The 26,849-nt window shown below is 39.9% G+C and overlaps 1 protein-coding gene across 2 annotated transcripts in view; it reads left to right on the top strand.

Moving 5' to 3' along the window:
- SNX25 (sorting nexin 25) overlaps positions 1–25,738 on the top strand; it is an 83,374-nt gene extending 57,636 nt beyond the window's left edge. Inside the window, exons 9-19 of one of the 2 annotated variants that reach the window (XM_032187012.1) lie at positions 579–596; positions 4,746–4,901; positions 8,304–8,435; positions 11,411–11,551; positions 12,143–12,256; positions 14,540–14,704; positions 18,969–19,086; positions 20,322–20,388; positions 22,081–22,262; positions 23,766–23,866; positions 24,711–25,738. In XM_032187012.1, coding sequence (XP_032042903.1) covers positions 579–596; positions 4,746–4,901; positions 8,304–8,435; positions 11,411–11,551; positions 12,143–12,256; positions 14,540–14,704; positions 18,969–19,086; positions 20,322–20,388; positions 22,081–22,262; positions 23,766–23,866; positions 24,711–24,785 — 1,269 coding nt within the window. In that variant the 3' untranslated portion in view covers positions 24,786–25,738. Of the gene's footprint in view, positions 1–578; positions 855–4,745; positions 4,902–8,303; positions 8,436–11,410; positions 11,552–12,142; positions 12,257–14,539; positions 14,705–18,968; positions 19,087–20,321; positions 20,389–22,080; positions 22,263–23,765; positions 23,867–24,710 lie in introns of both variants that reach the window. The other variant, XM_032187011.1, reaches the window with a different exon arrangement.
- The last annotated feature ends 1,111 nt before the right edge of the window (positions 25,739–26,849 follow it).

Below are 26,849 nucleotides of genomic sequence, written 5' to 3'. Positions count from 1 at the left end.
CTCTCTTTCCTGCTTGTTAATGAGAAGTTCAACCTTGTGTGCTGTTCTGTGCTCAGTGGAAATACCTGGCCTCCTGTTCTGGTAAATGTCTCTCTGGTGTACTTTCCTCTCTTCCTTTTTTTTTTTTTTTCCTTCCCTCTCCAGAACTAATTGGTCACGTCTAAATTGGGAGAGTTGACTCTATCCAGCGGAAGACAGGAGAGCTGATGCAGCTGAACTCTACTGTCTGAACTTAAAACAGTGACCAGACTCTCACTTCAGCACTTTTTTTTTTATTTTTATTTTTTTAAATACATGCATATGGGACATAATTCTAAAATCAATGGGTGTGGAAGCTTTGATAATTTTAGACCACAGCTGTTTCTGCGCTTAACAAATATCAGTGTTGTGAAATTGACTGCTTTGCATAGGTGCACAGGCAGAGCGCTTGATCTCAGTGAGAGGTTCACAGATGTGTGCTCATACATGAAATTAACTTGGTCATCCTTCAAATTATGCACCTGCATCCTGAGCCATCCCAGTATTTTTTAACTTTATTTATTACTCTCTTCTCCCTCCTCTCTCTCCTTGCTTTGTAGGCTGAAATACCTCAACTGGTGAGTGAAATTTATCAGAACTTTTTTGTGGAAAGCAGAGAAATACCTGTGGAAAAATCACTTTATAAAGAAATACAGCAAAGTCTAGTGGGCAATAAAGGCATTGAAGTATTCTACAGAATTCAGGCAGATGTTTATGAAACTCTAAAGGACAGATACTACCCCTCATTCATTGTCAGTGATTTATATGAGAGATTGATCAAGAAGGAAGAAGAAAGAAGTTCTTTGCAACTGACTCCTGAGGACAAAGATGAGGCGGTGAGTCACATGGACAGTTTCTTTCACTGCTTCTTACAATCTGAAGATGACCCTGCATAAAGTGTGTAGAAGCACCTTCTGTCCTTGAGCTTTGGGATTCTTTTATTTTTTTCTAATGTATTTATAAATAACATCACTTTTGTAGTTTTGTCAGGTAAACCTGGTATGTTCCCAGTCCATTTGAAACAAAATGGTACAAAATGGCTGACTACTTAAACTTCAAATTAGTTAAAAATATAATTTCATGTTTCTAAGCCTTTTGTCTTCCTTATGTTTCATTTTGCTTCTAAGTATCAGAGAAAGCAACATACCTCATACAAACTCAATTACATTTCAATTGAAGGAAATCTCACTGGTTAGGTAGATTTGTCTTGGACACTCTCTGTTCCTGTCCCCTCTGCGTGTGCTAGGTACTAAATAGGTAATAAAAGTTGCAAAAAAAGGAGAAAAAGTAATGCAATAGATAGAATCTTTGTGCTTTTTATTAATTTATGAAATAAATTAATAGGCTATCTTGGAAGATTAAACTGATTAAAATGCCACTGGACCTGGAAATACTAAAAAAGAGCATTCAAAATGTCATAAGCAATAATCCAGTGGTCACTCCCTTGGGGCAAGTATTTTCAGAGGGTTCTCTAAATCAGTCAGGTTGGGGGAACTTGTTACTTTTATCCTAGAACACTTTGACAAGGGCATCTCTCAGACTAGCGAACATCTTTCATTCAGGCTGCCACTTCAGATCAGCGTTAATGTCTTCATTTTACACATGGACTTGCTCGGAACACGGTGAAGTATGAGTTTGTCTAAATCTGAATCTCAATGAAAAAAATGGGAGCAGAATCCAGAGGATTTCTGTCAACCTAAGCATTTACAAACTATTATTTCAAAACCGGAGGCTTTTCATACTTACTCTTTAAATACGACGTCTGTTTCTTTAGATGAGCTGCTATAGTCTCTGTAGTTCTCATGTCAGCAAATCTTCAAAGATGAGCTGTTGTAAATAAATCACTTCCCATACAGATTTTCAGAGTTTCCTCAGTTTTTCATTGTTCATTTCTCCCTCTGTTCCTTTCCTTGATAAACATGTCTTAAATCTTTTTCTTTTCTTATTGCTGACCCAGCAATGTTTTGGGGGTGGTAGGTACTTCAAAAATTTCCCTTCCTTTTGTTTCCAGTCACTGGGACTGCAGAAAAACACTGTTGCTCTTTTTGCCCAGAACGTTCTAACTACTGAGCTCTGTACTTTTATTCTTTTCTTGTATTTTGTTCAGCCTAACAGTAATAACCATTCTCCAAGAAAAACTGACACGATGCTTTAGGACTTCCTGACAGTCTTCTGTCAGATAATGTTTACTACAGCTGCTGAAAAATTAGATTTTTGACATCAGCATCATCTGTGCTTCCTCTTGGTGTTAGGTTAAATGTGTGTCAGTTTTGAAGGCTGCATTTGTGGTGAAACCTTGAAGACTAAAATGCTGCCATTCTGGCCTGTATGGTTAAGGTTTTTCTGCATTCTTTTACTCACAAATTAAGCATGAAGCTGCATATACTGTTAGAGCATCTCTCTCTACTAAGAGTAATCCTATCCTAATGGCTCTGCATCAGGCTTCGGGGTCTTGGAGGTGAAAATAAATTATATCAAAGCCTTCCTTCTGAAGCTTCCAGTGGGCTTTTAAATGTGGCTCAAAATGCACTGCTAGCTAGTAGCCTCTTTTTTTTTAACCAATGTATAGGAAACCATAGCTGAGAAATGTCGTGTGTCGGGAGGGAGCTGCATATGGTTAGTAGATACTGGTTGTTTTCATGTTGTTTTGGGTTTTGATAGTCTAAGTCCACTCTTCCTGGGTCGTTATGGCCATTGTGTGTTAAATTTCTATAAATCTCATTGTTATAGCAGTATAGGTAAAAAACAATTCAGTGCCCTCCTGAAGGAGCCCTGATTAAAAGTGGGAGAATGAAATCAGAAGGTAGGGATCCAGGCAAGGGCAGGCTCTGCTGGTTCGGCTGCAGGTGGAACGAGCTCGCTGCTCTTCCTTCTAATCTGTCATTGCTTTTTTGTGGTGTGGACAAAACCCCTTTAAAAGGTCACATCTAGACACACAAATACAGAGACAAGTAGTACTTTGCAACCACCAGGCTCGTTCCCTTCACTGGTGCTGTGTGCATCAGATGGCTAAAATAATAAATCCCAAGCCTGCATTCTGGAGCCCTGATGGAAACAGGAGCTGTTACTGCTGGGGCAGGCAGGTGAAATGATCTCAGCTTTGAGCATGGTGATCCTTTATTTGATACATTTGATAATTTTAATAGCAGTAACTTGCTGTCCTGTAGTCCTAGCATTTCATGGTAAACCTAGAGATTCAGCAGTGTTTTTGCTGAAACATTAATGACATAAATCATGCAGCTTGCCCCCAGGAGCAGAGCCTTACTGGTTTGTAATTAAATGCGGCCCTTCAGTTATTAGCAAAACTTGGTGTGACCAGGCTGTTAACTCTCCAGTGTCAAAACCAGCATCTCAGATTCTTTTTGACCCCAGTGCTTCCCAGCACTGGGGTCAAAAAGTGCGTTTATGTTATGCTTGTGTTCAGTGGAGTTATGAGTGACGTCCAGTGTTGCTAATACTTATTATTTGCATTATTGCAGTGCCAGGAGACAACAACAAGCTTTTGTGATCTGAGTGAAGCTGTACAAATGCTTGGAAAGCAGTCTCTGACCTAAGGAGTTTACAGTCCATGCAGAATGGACAGGAGAAGGGACAGGGCATGCAGCTAATACTTGCTCAGCCACACAGCAGGCGAACTCTGAGCTGGAAGAGGGCACGGGTTCCTTAGCACTGAACTCCTGATTTCTGCTTTATGTTACCCTCAGACTGAGGAGATACTCGGAGAATTTGCAGAATGACATTTCCTTCTGTTAGCTTTACGTTATCTAAAGGTAAAACTTACTTAGTGGAAATATCATTAAATCACGTAGAACTCTGTCCCTTGTTCATGGGATTAGATTCATCCCACTGATAATTTAAGATAGATTTGGTCGCAAGCAAACCTCAAAGATCATGGAAGATGGCATTGCTGACAGTGGTTACATCACAGTGCTCTTTGATGGATCTCGAGGTCTTTGTTCCTCTTTGAGGAACTGCAGTAAGTCAGGGGAGGTTAACACAAATGTCAAAAGGTGTTAAAGAGGAAGGCACAGAACTTCACACCTTTCTTCCTTTTTTTTTTTTGGACATGTCTGCAGTACACAAGATAGAAAAAGCTGTTGGTTGGTTTGAGTGAATATGAGAAAATGATTTATGAGCTTGGAGTAAAGCATATGTGCTTTTGACACATTTTTTTATTAGCATTTCTAAAAACAGCAGTAAAATCTGTTTATGAAGAGAAAGGATGTGGTTTAGATTGTTCTGCAGCCTGATAAATCTATTTTGTGAAGGTTTGTAGGAGGCAGGACTGTTTGTTAGAACTCTGGTTTTATTTTTTCCCCCGTCTTGTTATCTTTCGGCTCAGAGCTAAGTGTTTGCTTTTCTATCTGGCTCTGAATATTGATTATAATTACTGAGCTGTTGTTGCTTTTAAGATAAACTTTGATTCCAACTCTCATTTATATTAAAGCCTTAGCTTGAAGGTCGTTTTACACAGTTGGAAAGAATTATATGGAACTGCAGTATAAATGATGAGGCTTTTATTTTTGTTTTTTTGTTTTTAACAAATCATATTTCATATAGGATCTGAGGGCTGGAATATCTATTAGAATTTATTATAGTGATGTGCCATTACGCCTGCGTGTTTATCTATATCAAGAATAAATGTTCTTACACATGCATATGGAGCAAACAATAAATTTCTCCTTTTTCACATTAATGATGCAGTCGCTCCCATTCTCTATTCTTAGAGCCACGGTTGTGAAGAAACTACAGAAGAATGCAGCACAAGAATTAATGAACAGGCCAGTTATGCTGCAAATAAGCTTCGTCAGCTAAATGACAAGCTCGAATATAAGAAACAAGCTCTAAATTCCATATGTAATTCACCAAAACCCGACAAAAAGGTAAGTACTTCTGGTGTCTTCAGTCTTTTTTTTTTTTTAATATTATGTGTTTATTTATGTAATATGCAGTCATCTCAGGCTCTTTCTGGACAGGTCTGATGCCTGTTTCAATCAGCCTGTTACCAAAAGTGAAATCAAAGCTTGGAGTTAACTAATTTTTTTCCTTTTTTTTTTTTTTTTAAGTTACTGTAAATAAAACTACAAATATGATTTATATCATGTACCTCTCTCCCATAGCCTTGCTTCTCTGTCAGTAGCAAACAGAATTTCTTCCTTACATCTCTACCCACCTCTATCTGCATAATTCTTCATGGCAGCTGATTCCGTGTCCCTGCCGCATCTGCAGCACTGCAGTTTAGGGATGTGCTGGTTCTGCTCCCTCTGCTGGCTTTGAAGTAGCACAACACAGTATCACAATCTCCAAATGTGTGATTGGCTCCCTTAAATAAAGGGGAAAAAATAAGACGTGTTATAGTGACTGATTTCCTTTTAAGGAGCCAGAAGAAAGCTGCAGGGCATACTTTCTTTGGACTAAAAATTCTGAGGGATGTGAAACTCTGGTTCTTTGGGCTTGGAACATAAAATAAATAAATAGTTTTTTTTTTCTCCCTTTACAGAATGCAGCAGTTAAACAATTTAAGAACCCATTCAGGCAGAAGCAAGGGATTTACATTTGGCTTAGGCCAACTTGTTACCCCAAACGATATTACAGGACCATTGTTCAGATGTTTTTAAAGTGGTGTGAGAACTGGGCCAAGCTTTGCAGGTGTTGTGAGCTTGTGGTCATGGACAGTAGCGTGCAAGACCACCCTGGCCAGCTTCACTCCCTCTGTCCCTTAAATGTTTCCCTCTGCCAGAGGTTTCTGCAGTCAACTGGAAATGTGTCCTTAGCTCTTCTGGAGTATCCCGTTCACAGCTGCTCTGCTCTCTGTGTGGCCTCAGCTGTATTTTTCTTCCCAAGTGGCAAGGGCACAGATGTGTCCCTTTTTTTTATGCCTGTTTTACTACGGTAGCATTTACCTGTAGAGCTTTCAAATGAGTTGTTGAGTCAACAGTGTGAGAATATCTTGTCACAGGGACTTTATTTTTCAATTCTGGACATGGCAGGTAAAAATTTGTTTCTTGGTCATATGAAGGTTAAAATAGAATTTAAAAAAATCACAGTTGTAAGCCATATGAAGGGGAATGTCATGCCCATTTTGTATTACTTAAAAAAAATAATAAATAAATCTTAAGCTGTTATTGGTTGTTCATTTTCTCTTTTTGAAATGCCTTTGCTGTGAGGCCCATGCAAAACATGCAAGTCTGTAAGGGGCTTGTAGCACCACATTCAGCTCAGATGCCAGCCAGTCAGGGAAGAAAACTGCTTGTTTGAGTTGCATGTGGGATTCTGTTAGATTTAAAAGAAAATGCTCTGTAGGGAGGAGTCTTACTTTCATCTCCTTCTGTGGAATATAAAGAGCAAGGAAGATGACATGGAAGATGACAGGGAGTCTCGGGCAGCATCTCTTCTGTACAGGGGCTGCTGCCATACAAGATAACCTGATTTTTGGAGACGTGTGACTGAGGTGCTACTTCCTCTGTGTATGTGTGCGTGTATATCTCATGCCTGAAGCACAGGGCGTGTCCCCCTCTAGTCCATGAGTGCAGGCTCATCTCATCCACTGTAAATGTGCATGGGCTGTTTTCTTTTCTAGAGTTCAGTTTTATCCCCAGTAGCAAGGCAAAGGTTAACATTCCCACTCAGAGTGCTTCCCATTGCTTGCAAAACCTTGTTTACAAAATCAACTCTCTGACACAATTACTGAAATGAAACAGGACTGCTTCGAACTAAAATCCCTCCAACTTCCACATAATTCCTGATAGAGCTTGAGACAATTTTTTTTTTTTAAACTTGGCCAGATCTTTTCTATTTCTGATGTTGAAGAGAAGCTGGTATAGCCAGCTAGACTTCAAGTTAAAATTTGTAACACAGGCAAAAAGAATGACTAAACTGTAAAGAGTTACTAAGAATTACTAAGGCAACAAGAATTACTAAATAAGTGCTAAACAAAAGCGGATGTTACTGTGTATGCATGAGTTAGGTCATGCCATTAATTTCTGTATCATTACAGTTTTAAAATATTTTCTTCGATATAAGACATACTGTATAATTAAATCCTTATTTATTTTTTTACATTTGCATTACATGCTCCCTTTCTGTTCTTGAGAAATAACTATATTCTTTCAGTACCCTTGGGGAGAAGGGATTGTACTTCTTTTAAAGTAGTATTTTCCTGCTTTATTTTTTACTTCTAAAATATTTTTGTCTTTGAAAATATATGTATCGTTGAAACAGAATAATAAAATTGAGCCAGTAGTGCTATAAAATTTTAGTATTTGTTTTATAACGATAGCAGCTGTTGACCTTACAAGTTCTGTGTTTTTCAATTGTTCCTGGATGACGCTTATAGGAGATCTTTCAAGGTGACCACAAAGCAATCTGTATTCTGAGAGTTTACTGTATCCTGAAGGTTAGCTTACATGCTGGAAGGTTGTCATATAGCTGCTCTGTAGACAGTCTTTCATCTTACAGGAGACAAATTCTGAGGAAGTTACTATAGCTCTGTAAAATCTTCTGCCAGGATGTACCACTTGTGCTACAAGTTTTACAGCTAAGTCTCATAAAATTGGAGCGTGGTATATTGTATTTTTTTTTTTAAATTGTCAGCTTCTGCTGCTGCATCTCTAATGTCACATTTTATATGTATATTTCTACCTTTTCTTGTACTGTCTCCTGCTAGTAGGCATGGTTACTTATTTTTTGCTGATGTTTTAAGATGCATTATTTCTCCTTTATGAGATTATGCCTGTGAGCCATCTTGATTAGAACATCTCTTATTCAATGTGTGGTTTCCACAAGAATAAATTCTCCTCTACCCAAACCGAAAAAGAATTAAGAGGTAGCTTCTTGGGTGGTTGTTACCATAGCTAACTTACTGGCAATGAAATCTATTCTGAGGTTCTTTTATCGCATCATATATATCTGAAATGGGAAAAATGGTAAGGAGGATGTCTCTGGTAGTTGCTGTTGCAATAATTGCAATTTCAAGTGTATATAAAATGTGTAATATGTAGTTGTATCTGAAGTATCTCTTTGATCCTGATAGTGTGATAGAATCGTGTCTTTCTAACTTGTTTTTCATTTTAGTATTGGGGTTGACCTTTGAGATTAATCTATTTCCCATGTCTATAGAAGATATCATAGATTTTCTCAGTTATGATTTTCTTTTCCATGTGAATTTTTCTCTCTTCTGTCTGTTGTACAGTTTATTCTTTCTGAATAGTGTTCTCAAAGATACAACTAGACATGTTACACAAGCTTTTTCTTACCAATGGTAATTGATGAATTTTCCTCTGCAGATTGTTTCTAAGCTGAAGGATGAAATCACCCTGATGGAGAGAGAGCACAATGACCTTCAGCTGCACATTGCAAGAACAGACTGGTGGTGTGAGAATCTTGGCATGTGGAAAGCCTTCATAATCTCAGGCGAGGTATGTTGTTTGTTTGTTTGTTTTGTTTTGTTTTGTCTTCTGGGTCAGTTCAAACTTGCTAAAGAGAAGAATAAAAACCTGTATATATTTTCTAATACCTTTGTGTATACTTTGTATTCAGCTGGGGTGTGGGGGTGGGAAATAACCTCTTCTGAGCTCCTTTCTTTCCCAAGTGAGTACTATGATGCATATACAAATGATTCCAGTCCTCAGACTCTGCTGTAATGAAGTTGTAGAAATACCTGTATATACACGAGCATGTTTTGGCATTGGGTAATTTGCTATCTTAAGGGCATTATTTTTCATCAGAACTGCCTCATGTTATATTACCCTGCTGTCATGCTTGAGCACGTTGTCTCTTTGGTCTGCCTCAAAACTCAGTGACTGTAAATGAAGAAATTCAACAGGTTGAAAAGGCAATGTGCTATTTTAAGAAATAAACTCTCATTGTGTAACCTTCTGGGTTTGTTTTAATGCTGTTTAGAACAGTGAAGCTCTTAATTTAAGTGATCTATGCAACTTTTAAAGCTGTGTTTTAGAAAACAGCAGCATCACGTGCAGCGAAACTGTGGAACAGCAGCTTTCTGGTAAGGGTCCCCATCCAGAACTGCCCAGTATCTCCTGTATTGCTAAATGAATATGTGGTTCTGCTAAATGTGGGGGAAACTGGGAGAAAATTACAATGAGTTAGTGCCTTAACTGTATTTTACAAGAAGTACTAGATTAGATAATTAAATGTAGGCTTGTATTAATTGTGCTGTTTGCAGCTCTGTGCTTCAAAGGGTAGGCTGGAGAAGTTATTAATGTTGTGCTTTTCCATGTTAATTAATTGCTTGGGAATGTTCTGGCCACAGTCGATGATTTCAGGAACATGAGTAGGTGACATTGTCCTCCTATCTGCAAAATACACCCTTGCTAATCCCAGTGTTTTGGTCTGTGATTTGAGACAGAAATTTGGTGGCCCTGTGTTCGTTGCAGAGAGGCTTAGTAAAAGTACATGTTGCTGGAGAATTGGAGCTGAAAAGTATAATAGCCTGTCATCAACCTTTTAAAGTGATTTACTAATGTAGCTAATGGATAATGCACAAAAATCTAGTATTACTTATGGCTTGGAAAAATGTGTGTGTCCCCCCTTAGCCTGTGTTCTCTCTCAGGTGAACCTTTAAAGCTTTGAGTCATAAAAATGCACTATCTGAAAAAAATAAAAATGATATGAATTGTGTAACCCGTAAGAGTTGTGTGGTAACTGACATTTCTGATTAAAAAAAAACATACTTGGAGGTTCGGTGTTTTGGCTGTTTGATAGAGGTTGAAAAAAAGACTATAGGAACATGCAGAACGAAGGGGACCTGTGATAAGGTCCCCATGAAGGTCCTCTTCGTTCTGCATGTCCCCTGGAATTAGACTGTCTAATTCTGAGTCACATCTCCTGCACCAGCAGGTCTAAAACTCACAACTATGTAAACCAATGTGCTTTACTTCCCTTTAGTGGTTTTGGACTTTCATATTGTTTCATATTTTAGCAGATGTTCTGTCTCCCCTGTCTGAAGAAGACTGTTTCAGAGGATAACTTCTATATTTGGTTTTAAATCTGCTGAGTTCTTAAAGACTGGAGTTAGTAGATTTGAACAAGGTGAAAAAATAGCTTGTCTTACTCATGTATTTAAGTACACCAGAATTTAGGGTGTGTATGCTGAGTGGGAGTTGGGAAAGCTGGCTTCCTGTGAATTGAGGAAAACAACAGCGGTGTGCTGGATACATCTTCTTTGAGCCTGCTTAAAAGGGGCTGCAGGCATCAGTCTGGCAGCCTTTATTTTACTGCTGCACAGTCTGGGGGGGGGGGGCAGTTTTGGAGAGCCGCTCAGACTGAGCACATTAGCACTGAGTCATGGGCTTGTTGACTGGTGGAAGGAGAGCCCTGAGTTGTGCTCATGGTTAATTCCTCCTGGTGGATGGCTGGGCCAGCCTTAGTGCTTCTTACAGGAGATTCACCAGCTTTCTTTGGCAGCAGCTTGTTTCTCTGCTGGTTTTACACCTTTTGCTAATGTGAAGTTTAAATTTTCCGTGCTGCAGCTAATAGCTATAGCTTCTCCTGGAAAGATTTAATATTTGTTCTTTATTTTTGCAATATTTCTTTGAAAGCTCATTGCTGTGAGCACGCTCCTCATGGCCCTGGTGAGAGGAGCTGACCTCCTTGTGGAGGAGGCTGTGTGTTAACATCCTTGTTCCTGTCTGTCTCTGTCCACCTCAGGACCTCGTGTCTTTGGGGACGAGGCATCTATGGCGCTCTGGTAGATGGTAAATCCTGAAATAATGAATGTTTACGTTGTCTCGAGGCTCTGGAGTTGCTGTGACTGTGAAAAATAAGTAATAAAATAAAACCCAATAACCTGAGGCTGCATTGGGTACTTGAGTGCTGATTCTGTCCATAGATACCAGTGAGTAACTGGAGAGTTTTGCACAGAAGCTGAGGAAAGGGACTGAGGTGCTGTACGTGCAGGATGGGCTCTGGGGGTCAGTGAGAGCTCGGAGGCAGCCCCAGCTGCAGCAGCGCCGCTGGGCTTGCTGCGGGGGCGAGCTCAGCACGAGCACTGGGAACAAACAGAAGGAACAGGGGGCAGGGAAAGTGCACGGGAAGGGAGAGCTGAAGCACTGGGAAGCAATCAGAAACCTTGAAAGCTGAGATAATACCTACAGCTGCTGGGAGAAGACGTTGCAGTGATCTGATTGCTGATGGACAGCATTGCAGAGCTGTGTGTAGGGCTTTGCTTAAAATAATGGCTAGCAGAGGACTGATTCAGGACTAATGTAGCCTTCTGGCTAAAGTTTAGTCCACTAAGGGTACTGCTCGATGAAACAAGCATGGTATGGTGATGAGGGAATTTGCAAGCCAGTCCTCTGGCAGCACAAATGTTCCACTCTTTCCCTCCAGAGTAATATACCCTATCTGTATTCTTTTTTTTCTCCCCCCCAAGGTTTTAGAAGAGAATGGAGAACAAGTGCCCTGTTACTCTGTCATGGTGAGTTTACAAGAAGTTGGTGGAGCTGAAACTAAGAACTGGACCGTTCCCAGGAAGCTCAGTGAGTTTCAGAACCTGCACCGGAAGCTCAGTGAGGTATGGGTCTCAGCGGAGGGACAAGATGCAAATTGCTGAAATCTGTTGGTATGGTGTATAGGGGGGGAAGAAAGAACACTGAATACCACATTAAAAATATTACATTTTTTTAGTACAGTCTTTTGGCTTTTACCCTTTTCAAGTTCATTTTCTATTCACATATTCCTGGCCTCTGCCAAATGTTCATAAAACTTATTTACATTTTTTTCTTAAATAATGAATGTTTTACTGAACTGACCCAATGTCCAAATAATACATGTACTGCACTGTCATGCAAGAGCCTGCTTTAAAAAACAGACTTTGTCTCTGTCTTCCAGGGAGGTATTAAAAATGACAGCTTTTTGGGACAGAGAATATTTACTCTTTAATCTGCTGTAACATTTCTGTCTGATAAAAGGTAGATAATGGTGTCGTGAGTATGGGAAAAGGTTCAGCTGTAAGCCCATAGTGGGTAAGGGAAGGTGTTTTTCAGCATACTGAGCAGGGTATGGATGGCAGATGAGAATGCAAAGTCTGATTTCCATTTTGAACCAGAACCAGTTTTGTTTTTCTGCACATGTGCATTAAGTGAGCTTCCTTTTTTTCCTACAGTGCTTTCCATCATTAAAGAAAGTTCAGTTGCCTTCCCTCAGCAAGCTGCCCTTCAAGTCCATAGACCAGAAATTCATGGAGAAGTCCAAGAACCAGCTTAATAACTTTCTGCAGGTAAGAAGACAGACTGTGGAGTAATGAGGGTACCAGAAGTTAAGACATAGCTGTAGGTTCACCTCTTTTATGGCAAAAGGATTTGATGACCACAGTTATATTCCTCACACCTCACTTCTACAGCCACTGTTTGGAGAATCCTAGCGCTCTGTTGTGCTCTTATTTACCCTCTCTTCTGTGAATGATCGATCCCTCTCTTACTTTTCCTGCAAGTCAGTGTTTGAGTAGCTACTCTGCCCTTTCTCTCCCTGGTGGGTCTTGGTGGTCAGTTTTTTGTTGTTGTCGAATGTTTGTTTGTTTGTTTCTGTTTTTTAAACCCATCCTCACCTCTATTCTTTCTAATTAAGGCTTCAGGTGGTTCATTTGAGGGACAGCATCTCCCACTCCGTTCTCAGCTACAGCCTGCAGTGGCTCTGTGGAGGTCTTTGTGAAAGGTCAATGACAGCAGAGCATTTTCCTGCTTAGTCCCACGCGGTCTGGGTTCACTGCATGGTCAGTCAGCTTGAGAGGCTTTGAGCAGAGAAGTGGTTTTGTGCCTCCAGCAGGGTGAAAGGAGAAGTGGCTTGGCTTTCTGCTTGGCTTTGGTGTCTGTGAATCAGGCAAATACTGCTGAGACATGCTTTAATTTAATTGAATGCATTGGATGATTACTGTTTTTAGGTCACCTAGAGCCTCAGGTGGACAGCTTCATTATTTAGTTTAGAATCAAAAGATATTCTTAGGCCTGAGTGTGATTTTGCTTATTGGGAGCAATTTGTCTTTAGACTCGGGTAACACCTACAAATTGCACTTAGACTGTTTGCTTTTGATTTTAGGGTAACCTGTATTCTGTATGGCTGCTTTTTTAAATGGACTACTTGAATTCACAATGCACACGTAATTCATGTGTTCAATGGGGACATGGAGCCTGCAGGATAAAAAAGGATGCAATTAAGAAAAAAGTAGTTGGGCGATACCAATATGAAAAGTGTTGTTTTAGACTTCAGTTACCTTTCTATTTGCCAGGGACTACAGTATAACCAAACATTGCTGTAAAGAAGCCAGGAATGCTTCCTTTCAGGGTAATGTAATTGGCCACCTGGATTCTTTCTCAGTGAGAATGGGGCTAAACTGGAATTGAGCACCTGTGGTTTTCAGTATGAACTCTGGTTGTTCCTATACTGGTAGGATTTCCAACTTTGTAAAAAGAATTGTGTTAAAATAAAGCTAAGTAATTGTGAATCTAATGGCTTTTTCTTAAGTGCACTTGTGATCCTTTAGCAAATGCATAAAATGCAGCTGACAAGCTTTATGTCTTTCTCTCTTGTGTCTTCCTTCATGCTTTTGATGGTGCTGTTATATTCCTTGCTCCCTGATGGCTGTACAGTGGTTGCCCATGTTATCAGTAGAAATGCTGCGCAGGAACACTGTGAGCTGCTCCTCACTTGACCAGTTCTCCTTCTTCCCATTTCTTGCATGCAGGAGCCTGGTGGCTACCAGAAAGGGAACTGTTCTTATTTTCTGAGCCATGCGTTGTCACCAGAAACATTCTTAAAGAGTGGCTTCTCCTGTCCTGTGGGCAAATAGAGGTTGGCAGTAACCCCACTGAAATTACTGGTCTAGCGTGAGAGCTTGAGGCAGTCCGTGCGTGCAGTTCGTGTGTTCTTTGCAGGGACACGTAACCTTAAAAGAACTTTTGTGAGACGGCTGAGGAATGGAATTGGTGGCATAAGACATGGAGGGTGGAATTTCTCAAACCTTCTGTCCCTGTGTGCAGACAGATGGGTGCTCCTAGGGTGTGCCAGATGTCTGAACAGGAGAGTTGAATCGTGCCTCAGGAGTCAATGTTATCTCTCTATTGACTAAAAAGAGAGCACGGAGCAGATGGCTCAGATGTAAGGGTTGATGCTGTAAATGCCAAAGTTGTCTAACGTGCATGAAGTTGAGATGAGTTTGGCTGATAGTAACCAGTCCTTGAGTGCTAAGTTAATTTGATCTTTGACTAGCTAAGAAAGAGTAAATAATGAATCCTGTAGTTGTCACTTCAAAGTACAATACTTCACAACAAGTGTCTTACAAATTGAAACTTCGTGTTTTTAAAAAGGAAGTTGTAAGATTAAAAACCTGACGGACTCCTTAAATACAGTTATCACACTGAAGTATCTGTGAGGCATGATTTTTTTTTTTTCTCTCTACTTCTGAGCTACATCTTAATTGATTTTATTGGCTGGCCTGACACATTTTGTTCCTTAACAAGAAATATTTAACTGATGTGGTGTTTCTGTCATTGTATTTCCTTCATAGAAATTGCTGTCTGATGAAAGACTCTGTCAAAGTGAAGCACTTTATGCCTTCTTGAGCCCCTCTCCAGAACACCTCAAAGTTATCGATGTGCAAGGAAAGAAGTCATCTTTTTCGCTCTCATCATTTCTTGAACGCCTTCCTGGTGATCTGTTTTCTCATCAGGAGGTAAGTAGTAGAAAAGTAATCTTCCCAGATGTAATTACTTAGCCAAAGTAAGCAAGGAGAGGCATTATTATAATACATCTGAATGGCAGGTAATATTGGAAGGCATTTTGAAAGGTCATTTTCAATTTACTGTAAGTGAACAAAGAGTCAGAAGTGAGAGCTGTTTATGACTTCAGAAGGTATTTTTTAATGAAATGTTTCCTGCCCTTTGATAAATATATATAGGCAAGTGTGTAACCTATCACAAATTAATGAAATGCAGTCCATGTGGGATTGCTTATTTGTTATAACAGAATTTCCCACTTCTTATGCTCTGGACGTGCATATTGTAGAGAGTTTTAGACAGGTAAAAATGATCATCTCTTAGGAAGCTTCTCTTGGCAGGGAACAGCTGTGTGCCTTTAATAATTTCTGGATAACTTTTTTTGAATTTCTGAAGAAAAGCTGCTTTTAACAAAGAATGTCTGCAAATGGGGCAGGCTTACATATACAGGTGGTAGCCCATGGAGTTGGTGCATTTGATACGAAGTCATAGAAACAAACAAACAAAAGCCCCTTGTCTTTCAAGATTCAGGAAAGAATAGATTAGTGACTGAAATAGCTCATTGACTAAAAATCCATGTCGCTCTGTCATGTGTGGTTTGTGCTGCAGACACACAACCTTCAGGGAGCTGTTTCCATTACCAGCTATTTGTTATATGAAATAATTCTTTTGTTAAATGCTGTAGTTGTCTGTAGTGGCTGGGCTTTCTTGAGGATAAAGGGAGTTTGGGAAACTTGTGCAGGTCTAGCCTGTTAATAGACACAAAGTTGGCCTTGCATCTCTTGGGAATAAGAAAATCCTTCCTATATATTCTTATTTTTTTCAAAATTTTGCTATATTTCCACCTAGATAGTGAATGTATGTGTGCTATTTTGGAGTACTAAACATAGAGTGCGAGACACTCATTCTAGTTATTAACAGAAGTACTTCAGTTCTAAAGAGGGAAGAGTGCGTTCACTAAAATAACTGTTAGGTAGAAGTAGCATCAAGCAAAGAAGCACGAAGCTATTAGTGTTTCTCTGTTGCATGGAAAAACATCCACAAGCAAGAAGCCAGACCACAAGTGTATTGCATTACTTGAGTGCGTAGGAGGAGATAGGAAATATGGGAGACTTGTAATGAGGGAGGGAGGGAGCAAGGAGAAAGAAACGAAGAAGCAGAAATGAAACTGAAAAATGAAGGAAATGGAATAAAAAAGGCCCTGAGAATGTGGAAGCAGGAGTCAGAACATACCTTCTTAATTGGTTTTAATTTAATAGCGTTTCTTCTTACTTTAGGATTAGCAGCTTAATATTGCTAGCCTGTATTATGCCAGTACTACGCAAATGCAGATGAAGTCCATCCCATTTCACATCCATCCATCTTCCCTCTCCTCTTCCCTCCTTCCCAAACATAAACGTGAGAGAACAGAATACAGATAGAGGAGTACAGGGAACTGTTAGACCCTCTGAGTCTGTGCAGTACAAAGGCTTGTCCTAGTTTACACATAGTGATAAAATTAAATGGAGGCAGGGGAATTGTGAGCAAGTCTGGGGCGAGCTCCAATTTTTCTCAGACATGCTGGTCTTTCAGTTGGGGGTTTTTAGATCAGCTCAGTCTTGCTCAGTGATCACAATTTGTATTATTTACTACAGCATTTAAAGTAGGGTTAGAAATCATTTGGTCTGAAATCATTAACGCAGTTACTTGTTAAATTACAGAGTTGTTATGGTTGGGTTTTCTCTGTAACAAAGAATTCCTGTTTTATTCCATATTGGGCTCTATTGAAGAGCATGCTCTCTTACTGCTTTCTTTGTCTCTTACATCTTGTCTGACTTTCTGCAAATGTGTTAGAGCAACAGTATTACCTCTTGAGTGCTGTTTTCAGCATTATATATTGCAGCAATTTTAAATCTCATATAAACAATGCCTTGGATGGGGTTAACTTCAGAACATGTTTCTTAACTCTCGAGACCAAAAGCAAATTAGAAGAAAAATACAGCCGAAGCTATCTGGAAGAGGGTTTTCAGGTTTATGAAGCGTTAACGAATAGAAAATTCACTGTGGTGTAAGAATTCACACTTCTCATTGCATTTTCTAAATGAGAGGGGATTTACTGAAGGGCAGTAAAATAGAGCAGGAACCTCAGAGAGGTCATCGGATTCATCCTTCTGCTCCAAATAGGCTCAACTGTACCAGCACAATTCTTGGCACGTCTGTTATGTTTTTAAACCTCCGGTGACTGATGTTCTGTAGCTGAGCAAGGCAGTGTGTCTCAGTTCTCAGCTCTCTTCATGGTTATAAAATTGTTCTTTCTAATTAACCTAAATCTCCCTTAGTCTGCTAGCTCTTGTCCTGTCTGCAGCAAACACAGAACTGTCTATTCCCTTTCTTTACATTAAGCCTTTTTGTTTGGGTTAGGATCACCTCATTTATCAGGAGCCACTACTTTCCTTTGGTCTTCTGTTCTTTTGTTTCTTAGATTGAGCAGCCTGTTTCTACTAGTTACTGGTATGTGTTATGCAGTTCTTAAGGCTTTGCTCTGCACTTATCCAATAATACGTGTTTTTCTTGGAAATGTTTCAAAATTAGTCACCAGCTGTTGTTCCCACTAGGTTTTCCTATTCCCATGTATTAAACTCTTATATATATATATATATATATATATATATATATATACACATACAGATCTATCTGTATGGACAGTATTCCTGCTTACAGATCATGGTGGCATGCCTGCCTTTTTCACAGGCCCTCGGGTTTGTTTTTCTTTTCTGTACTATTATCAATTCCAATTATTTCATTTCCTGCATTATTGCTGCTTTGCATCTGTACTTACCAAATTGCACCCGGTGAGCTCACCTGCAAATTCAGTAAGCTTATTTTCTGTTCTGTTGCCCAAAGGGTTAATGAAAATATGGAATGATGTCTGTTACGGAAAATTAAATAAAATATAATTTCTTGAATATCTAAAATAATGAAGGGCCAAGAAGTCTGTTGGCCAGAGGAAGATGGTGAGCAGGACTGGAGTTTGTTCTAGTCTCTGTCCCTGGAGAAAACTGTTCATTGTCAGTAAATCTGTGTGCTCGTGTGGCAGGACGGGCAGTGATTTGTGGCTTCCTCACGTGGTGTTTCTTGTCAGTACGATGTGGTTTTTTGTTCGCTGCCCTAAATCACAGCTTAGCCCACAGAATGCTTTAAAAGCTGGATACTCACCAAGCTATTGAAGTAAGTAAAAGTGGAGTCTATGGTGAAGTTTATGGTACACTTCAGTGTGGTAGGGTTTTTTTATTTCATTTTTTCTGGTTTTGAGAAGAGAAATAGCATAGAATAGAGAATGACAAACGCGACGTGGGCAGTGAAGGGTTGAAATATACAACACCAGAGAGTTATTTTATCCATACAGTACAATGCACTACCATGCCTGGAGAAAATTCTGGGACTGGAAGTGTACCCAGAGTTAATGCTGGGCTTTAGTTGGGATTTGAAGGATGTGAGGAAGAAGAAAGACAAACTGATGTACACCTGAGACACTGTAGGCTAGTCTCTGTATAGCAGGGTTCAGATGACAGGCAAAGGGTGATTGAAAGACTTTCAATGTAAGGCAAATAAATTAAAAATAATGCAGGAGGAATAAATCCATGAAGGAGGTTTTTCTGGACTAGAAGAGGAGAGGGAAAAATAAGTAATGTTAGATGATGACATATCAAGGAAGAAAGAAGGGCAAAGGAAGGAGGACAAATAAAAAGCAGAGCTGAAGAAAGAACATTTGCCTGCATGACATTGCGACCATTCCTGAACCAAAGCCTGGGAAATTGCTGATCCAGCCGAGTTTATGAAATGTCTCCCTCTTGCTGGAGATGCACTTTCCTGGGGGCTGCGTCTGTGCAGCCAGACATGCACCTCAGGAGGACTTGTTGCTGAAAGCTGACCCTTCCCTGTGTGAACTAGTAGGAGCACCACCTGCACGCCCAGCTCCAAAATTTATTCAGTTGTCATCTGGTGCAAGTCGCTCTTGGCAATATCATCAGTTTACACATGGAGTGATAGATAATCTCCTGGGACAGGGCACAGCTCCCAGGCTGTCAGAGTCCAGAGACAGGTATCTTTGTGTTCCTCAAGCTCAGGTCCCAGGAGGGCTGGCTGTGCTTCTTCCCGGTGGCATGGCAGTACCTAAATCCGTGCTGGAAGAAGGGTTCATCCCATGCTGTGGTTCATCACATGTTGTCTCTCCATTCGTAGGAAGAAACGGAAGAGGACAGTGACCTGTCAGACTATGGAGAAGAGGTGGATGGAAAAAAGGACTCTCTTGCTGAGCCATGTTTCATGCTGATCGGGGAGATCTTTGAGCTGCGAGGAAGTAAGCTGCAAACCTGCTTGTTTGTTAGTGGAATCTGTTGGCCAAGAAATCTGGCTCACTTTGTAGTTCATGGTTTTTCTGCTATTTCAGAAGTGTAATCTATATAACAATTTAATTTGGAAAGGAGTTGTGTTGCAGTAGTTCCTAACTTTGGAGCTTTTATACTAAAGTTTAATTTCAATACGACATGGAACTGAAAATGCAGCTGGTAAGGAAGAGAATATGCATTCAATAATATTAAGTTTTTTATTTAAGAAAATTATTTTGGAAAAAAAAGTACAAGGAAGTACAAAAGCATGTTTTCCATAAATTGGTTGCGTATTAGAATGCATGAATTACAAGGAAGGAAAGATGGCTTTGTCACAGAACATGTCACTAACAAAGCAACAGTTTTAATGTCTGTTTCAATGTATTATGGATGCATTTTAATTCTACAGTTTGTATAATGGAAAAGGTGCTGTAACTGTGGCACCTTTTGGCACCAGATTTTTTTCCTTCTTTATGTAACTGAGTGATGGTAATACAAGGAAAAACAAACAAAGAAACAAACAAAACAAACCAACCAACATATTTTTCATTCTACTGAATATGTAGGCATACTTGATGCTGTATAAAATTATGTACAGGCTAACTATTACAAAATGCAGCCCCTTCCAAAAGTGACAGATGTATATTCTAAATTTAGGCTTTTCTTCGGATGCTGGTGAACAGCATGAAAGAAGGATTAACCACTAATTATAAGGAAGCACTCACATTTGTTTCTTTTATTGGTAATGGAAAGCTAATTGCTTGTACTATTTGAGTGAAAATGTTTTCAGAATTTCAATGCTGCCGCTGTGTATGCAACATTGTAACAGTAGGTACAAAAAGGGTGTGAATTTTCAGGGGTTTTCTTGAATAAAAAGGGTTTGGGTAGTTACATTGTTCAATAAACTTAAACTATTCTTTAACAGTACAGCTTACAGAGTAAACTGCAAATGCATAATGCAGATATGTTTATGTAATCTGCAAAAAAAAAACACAAAGCAAAACAAAAAAAATAAAAACCCTGTTGCAAATAATCCAGGAAAAACAGTCATGAAAAAGAAAGATCCATGTGCAATTATTTAAATCTTAGAAAGGATGATAACAGGTACATGAACTGTAGATATATATATTTTTTTGATGTAATTGTAGGTTCCATAACGTTACTAACTTCACAATCTTCATTTTCTGTCGTTTTTTCATTGTTCTAGTGTTTAAGTGGGTCAGAAAAACGTTAATTGCACTAGTACAAGTCACGTTTGGAAGAACTATCAACAAGTAAGTTGCTGTTACTTTAACCAAACCTGCAACATCATTCTGTGACTATAGGCTGAGCAGAATTGTTTAAAATAATAATAATCTGGACGCTCTGTATATGATAATCTGCATGTTTTCCACAGCTCAATTTATGAATAAGTTGATTAGAGAAGACATAGACATGCAGATTATCATTTTGCTTATTTAGCAATATTTTTTCCCCTGCAGAGGGCTTTGCTTTTGCAGAGACCTGCCTCTGAATAGCTTTTATTAGTTCATGCTTTATTTTACAGTCCCATGAAGTTTTTGTCAGAACTGAAACTAGGTTTCTGTATTAGTTAATTTATTTCCAGTCGAATGCAGATTTCTCTAAAGTGACTGAAATAATGTTTACATGATGAGAACCATTGATATGTAATGTGGAGCTTAACTCATCACTGTTAGGCATGTTTTCATAAATGTATTTTTATGTACTGCATGAAGATGTATCTGCCAAGTGAGGTCCGGATGAGGCTATGAAGTAAGTGTGTGTCTGTACAGACCTTTTACGTGGGAAACTCTCTCATTGGTCAGAAAAATTTTGGATATTACTTTCTTTGTCAGTTACAAAGGCCTACGGTAAAACTTGATTCAGTAGAGCTGGTGATTCATACAAACACACTTCCCACGATCCTTTGATCAGTACTGACATTTTGATGCGTCATGATGATGATTTGCTTATGAAAGTGTGTGAATCTGTGATTTCCATACTATGGAAGTCACAAACAGGCGAAGGACCACTGAGAATCTGATGAAATGCACTGTTTTGCTTTGGTGTAGCATTGGGACTGTTACTCAGGTAGGTGTCACAGCCCAGAAGATAACAGCAGAACAGGCTGTTCCTTTATCCAGTCAGTGGCTAATTTTTACATGCCAGCATTGCTTATAAAACCTTTTATGTATGCTATACAGTGGTAAATTGGAGAAGTGATGTAAAATCGTGCACTTGACTCTCAGTGGTGGTCTCTGACAGTACACATTTGCTGAGTTTTAAATTGATCAGTTCATTTGTTCACAAATTGCAAGTAACTATCATGAAAGACAACTGCGATAGGACAGAGTCCGCGTGCACTGTGTAGCTTTTACCTGTTGGTTAAATTCTTACCTTTTAGTAAGGCTTTCAGCTGTCATTGGCACAGCTAAACAGTACTGCCTGGAGCCCGCTCTGTACCTCAGGCTCCTTACACCAAGGACTGCACTTGGCTTCATTCAGCCACTGGAGGAGGCTGCTCCCTCCATTTATAATCCCACTTCTAATGTGCTTATGAACGTACAGCACTTCTATCAAAACTTTGTGTGTTTTATCCCGCCGGGAACTTCTGTGCACACGTCTAGTTTGGAGTTCATCAGTTAGGTTTTTGTTTTTCCCTAGTAGAGCCTTTGCACTACCCATCCTTGAAATGCTTGTGCATCCTTGTATGCTCATATATATTTGCAGACTACTTTAAAATGTAGCCTTCTTTGCATCTCAGTCGGTTATCTGGAGAGATCTAGATCCTAGAGCACCTGGAGCTAACTACAACTTGCCATGATGCTGGTGAAAGCAACTTCAGTAAATTGGGATAATGAAGATAAGCATTGCTTCCACTGCTTCTAGTAGGAAAAAAATAAATCATAAATCTGGATAAAATGTGAGACCAGTTCTGATGTGCTTCCTTCCACACTTTTTTGTAGGCAAATCCGAGACACTGTACACTGGATATTCAGTGAACCAATGCTTGTTTATTATATTGGTGTGTTTCGAGATGCATTTTGGCCGAATGGAAAGCTAGCACCACCACAAAGAGCCAAGAGCGATGAACAAAAGCAAGAAACAAAACAGAGAGCACAGCAAAAACTACTTGAAAACATTCCAGGTGAGAACACTTTCCTTCCACTTCATCACAGATTTAATGCCAGTAAGGAAACTGGTTAACCACATACTGTTCTGCTACATTTTGGATTTTTCCTGTAGCGTTGTAAATTACGGTTATTTGCACAAACATAATTTTGGCCTTACCCTTTACCTCTCCTGCCTCTGTCTTGTAAAAGGTGTGGGCTTGGGTAACACTGGTGGATTTAAGATCGTGTGTTACTGTCCTCTGTATGCAATACTCAAGGAACCCAAGTTAAGGCTCTCTGCTGCCTCTCCATCAGCAAGCAGTAGGTGGTTCTGCTGCCTGGAACTACTTGACCTACAGGGAGAGCAGCACCACCACAATTACCTCTTGCTCTAATGTTTTAAAGTGGAAGAGGGAGATCTACCCACGTTGTCACTGTTGTGCTGCTGCACATTTCTGAGGAGAGGTTTCAGGGCACCAAACATTAGAGGGACATGTGGCCTGGGCAGAAGCACCCCAGATTGAGTGGGGTTTCCAGTACTTGCCTGTGCCTGCCCTTTCCCCCACACAAAGTGAGGCAGCTTCCTCCTCAGCGTGCACATTTCTAGGGCACCATCCCTTGCCATTCACAGCACAGGGAGTCATTTGGATCATTCTGCTTCTTCAGAGAGCGTGTAAACCAAAAGGCACCTAACTGTGAAGAAAGGGTATTCTATTCCATTTAGCCCTTGGAAATGCACTTAAACATTGCTTGAATGCTTTTTATCTCCTCTCCACCTGAATAACATGGATTTTAATGAGCTATTTTATAGCTTCACCGAGGTAGCTCATATCCCCTTGCATTAGGGTGTTTGTTTAATCAACTTCAACAGTGAAAATTGCAGCAAGCATGCATGCAAAATATTGGTCATCTGGTGTGTAAACGATCCTCCATCTGCTCTGTTATGATATATGCCCACTTGCCTAGAATAGCCTTCCTTAGTTGTTTTTTGTTTGTTTTTATTAGAGATGTTTCAGGACATAGTTGAATGCTCCTGAAATTCATGATAAAGCACCAAATCACTATTTATTCCTTACTGTAATTTAATCAAAAACATAAGTAATTGTCTTGAAGTTCTCTTATCTGCCTGCTTGCAAGAAATATTCCTGTGAAGATTGAGAGACAAAGTGCTAAATCTGTTTTAACTGTTATTGTTTGTGGCTGAAGGTGTATTTAAGGGAATGGATTAACAGCATATGAGATTAGACTTGACTGTGTGAGGTGAACTGCCTAGAAGGCACACTACATAATCATGTTGAAACACTTCAAATGTTGTCACTGAGATGCATGAGCTGTTATTTAACTTGGGAATCTTGAGACTTCAAGGGTATCTTTTCAATCGGTGACCTAAGTTGGTGAATGGGGTTATGCATCTTCTAATCATCTTACGTGAGGTGCAGCATTTTTGTTTCCTATCTGTATGTATTTGTGGGCAGTAATGTTGGTTGGATGCAGTGCCTGGCACGAGCAAAACTAAGCTGAAGTAACATTGGTTGCAGATACTCTGCAGAGTCTTGTTGGACAACAAAACGCCCGTCACGGTGTAGTGAAAGTGTTCAATGCGCTGCAAGAAAGAAAGGCTAACAAGCATCTATTATACGTGAGTAACCAGAAAAATAGCCTGTTAAGTTTCTGATACTATTAATTGCTGAGCTCTGCCTACTCAGTATTAATGCCTGCAGTGTGTGTTCTTGAAGATATTTCTATCAGACTATTGTTTGGTGTGAAAGTAGCTTTGTTGTTGCTAAAGTAAGTCATAAAAAATATACTCGTTTCATCATTCGAGTAGTCTTGATTAACGAAAAGCTGTTTACAATACAGTATTACTTTTGGCTACAATAGATTGTCCACCACATCCAACTTTGCCTGACTTCATATCATAATGCATGCCAACTTCTTTGTATAGCTGAGAAAAATAAGACACTTGCTACATACCTTGGAGAATCCTAGGGAAGGAGAGCTCCTAGACTTGTCTACAGATATGATGGTTCTCTCAAAGTCCCACTCCTGTGCTGCTGGCTGGGGCTGGTCTGGATACGTGACTGGATCCAGGCACAAAGGCTCACTCCCAGTCGGTCTCTGTGACTCGTTTCCCTCAGCAGCCAGCCGGTTCCGTAGCACAGCCCCAGCACAGGAGCAGATGCAGCCCTGGCCTCCTGGTGCTGGCTCATGTGGTTTTGACAGAGCAGCAGCAGTTTATGCAGGGTGTGAAATCCCCATCTGAAAACTGCTGCCTGTGTCATTTGCTTTCTTTCAGCCTTAAGACATTTCCCCTTTCCTGTAGGGTGCGTGCTAATTTTAGGATGAATGAGAAGTAGCTGCATGAAAGATAAGCAGGATGACCCTACAAGCTTCTTTTATCTGTGAAGTTCTGAATATGTCAGGAAGGTTGAAAGAAATGATAATTTGGCATCTATTCATCTTAGGTCTTCTCTTTTTTTCAGGTTTTGATGGAACTGCTGCTAACAGAACTGTGTCCTGAGCTACGAGCTCATTTAGAGCAGCTTAATGCCACTTAGGTTTGGATCTGCACAAGTGGACCACTAGAGAAATGTCTATGTCCAATAATAGACATGAAACTTATTTTCCTCTTTTCCATAGAGGGCTGAGGACTATGATTATTTTTAGGGTTTTTCTTTTCCTCTTGATTTTTTTTGTGAAGTAAACAGACTTGAAAAGATCTGATGCTGTAGTAGGGTAGACAAAACAATGCTGTATAGTAGCCAATTTTTATTTAAATTGTTCTATTTGACTACTCTTCTGTTTCAAATATAGATTGGAAAATAAATGTTCATATAAGCTCAAAGAAACCAGAAAATATTTTAAACATTTATGAAAAGAAGTTTTGCTTATAGTGGTAAACTAATGAATGTTGTACAGTTCTAATCTCCTCGCTGAGGATTTGAGCATTCCTTTTTTCTTGTGTATTGAAAAAGCCTTGTTGTGCAATATTACATGTAAAGCTATTGTGAAAATTTTATCAATTTTGTTTTTACCAAAGATTTCCTGTAGTTTGAAGCATTTGTAAGCAATAAATAACAAAACTGGATTTCAGTACTTGATAATTAGGCTGTGCTAACAACTAATGAATGAGTTTGACAGCAGGTTTCATAAGGAATATTTATGTTACTTTGAAGTCTGTGTCCAAAGTATGTATTGTAAACTGGTATGTCCTACCAGAATGCCTGTGTTAAATGTGAGTTCAGAGATTAGTGCTTATGAACTGCTTCTATGAATAAGTAGACATTTAATTAAACTATTTGAATAGCTTCCCTGATATTACTCAGGGCTGTTTTATTCAAATACCCCAATTTCAAACAATCTTCAAATCTTTCTCTTATTTTATACAAAGGAGGGAAAAAGTAATGTCTTCAGTGTTTTTTTAATTTATGTAAAGATATGTAAATACGGTCTTAATGCACATCTAAATAATTAAACAACATCAAAAACCCATAGGTGACACTCATTACTTTCTTTCAAATTCAGCGCAGTTGTGCTTTTCAATAAACTACTTGCAGTTAGGACTGGCTGTAGCTCAAGGAACACAAAATCTATATGCTGTAGTGAAATCAGTGTTTTTAGTAATACCTAGCCTTCTCTTTTAACAGAGCAGTACAGATTTCAAGTGACAGCACAGTCCTGCGAAGAAGGATAGAGGAAGACAGTCCTAGTACAGAGGACATAGAGAGCTGCAGGAAGGAAGAAGAAAAAAAAGCATCAGTAAGAAAACGTGTCTCTGAGTAGAATTGGCTGGTATTAGAACTTGGCATGGTTTGAACAGTAATTTTTTTTGTCATACAGACTGGTTTCTAACTTCGAACCTCTGAATTCTAGGGGTAAAATGTGTTAAATGCATTTTTGCTTGTTTGTTTGAATGAGGACCTTGCACGGATTGGCTGCAGTGATGGCTCCTGGCAGGGAGATGAACAGAGACAACCCCTAAACCCCCCAGTAATGCGACACAGAACTGCTTGGTCAGAGCTGCAGCCCTGGCCCCTTGCACCAAGCAGGCAGGAGCTGTGTTTGTGCCGCTGTGGATGCTGACATGCTGAGGACAGAGCTGGGGGTGACAGCATCCAACCAACCCCTGGTGCTATAAAACCAGTCCCTGGGGAGCGCCACTAACAGGACTGGCTTGGCAGTTAGCACAGGCATGTCGCACAGGGCTGTTCAGGCAGGGCAAGGAGGAGTGCGAGGAGGATCCTCTCCTCCCTTTCCCATCTCTCTTTCTCTTCCCCTCCTCTCCTTGGGGAACTCTGCCTCGTTGCACCTAGAATTCACCATGTTGGGCACCCGTTGTAGCAGCCGGGCTGAGGTGGCAACCCAAACGGAGGAGATATGGCCTCTCTGGGTTCATGTGGGCACTCAGGTGGATCCCCTGAGGGGTGAAGTGGCAGTCCAGACTGGAGACTGCAGGGAGCTCTGGAATCTGGAGGCTCACCTCTGTCCCTGGGAAGGTGTTGGAGCAGCTTGTTCTGGATTACATCTCCAAGCAATTGGAAGAGAAGAAGGTTATGAGGAGTAGTCAGCATGGATTCTCCAAGGGGAAGTTGTGCTCGACCAACCTCATTGCCTTCTATGAT

The sequence above is a fragment of the Aythya fuligula genome, chromosome 4 (assembly GCF_009819795.1).
Source record: "Aythya fuligula isolate bAytFul2 chromosome 4, bAytFul2.pri, whole genome shotgun sequence".
NCBI classification, from domain to species: domain Eukaryota; kingdom Metazoa; phylum Chordata; class Aves; order Anseriformes; family Anatidae; genus Aythya; species Aythya fuligula.
Note: the sequence above shows the minus strand (reverse complement) of the source record. Positions and strands in the feature narration are given on the sequence as shown.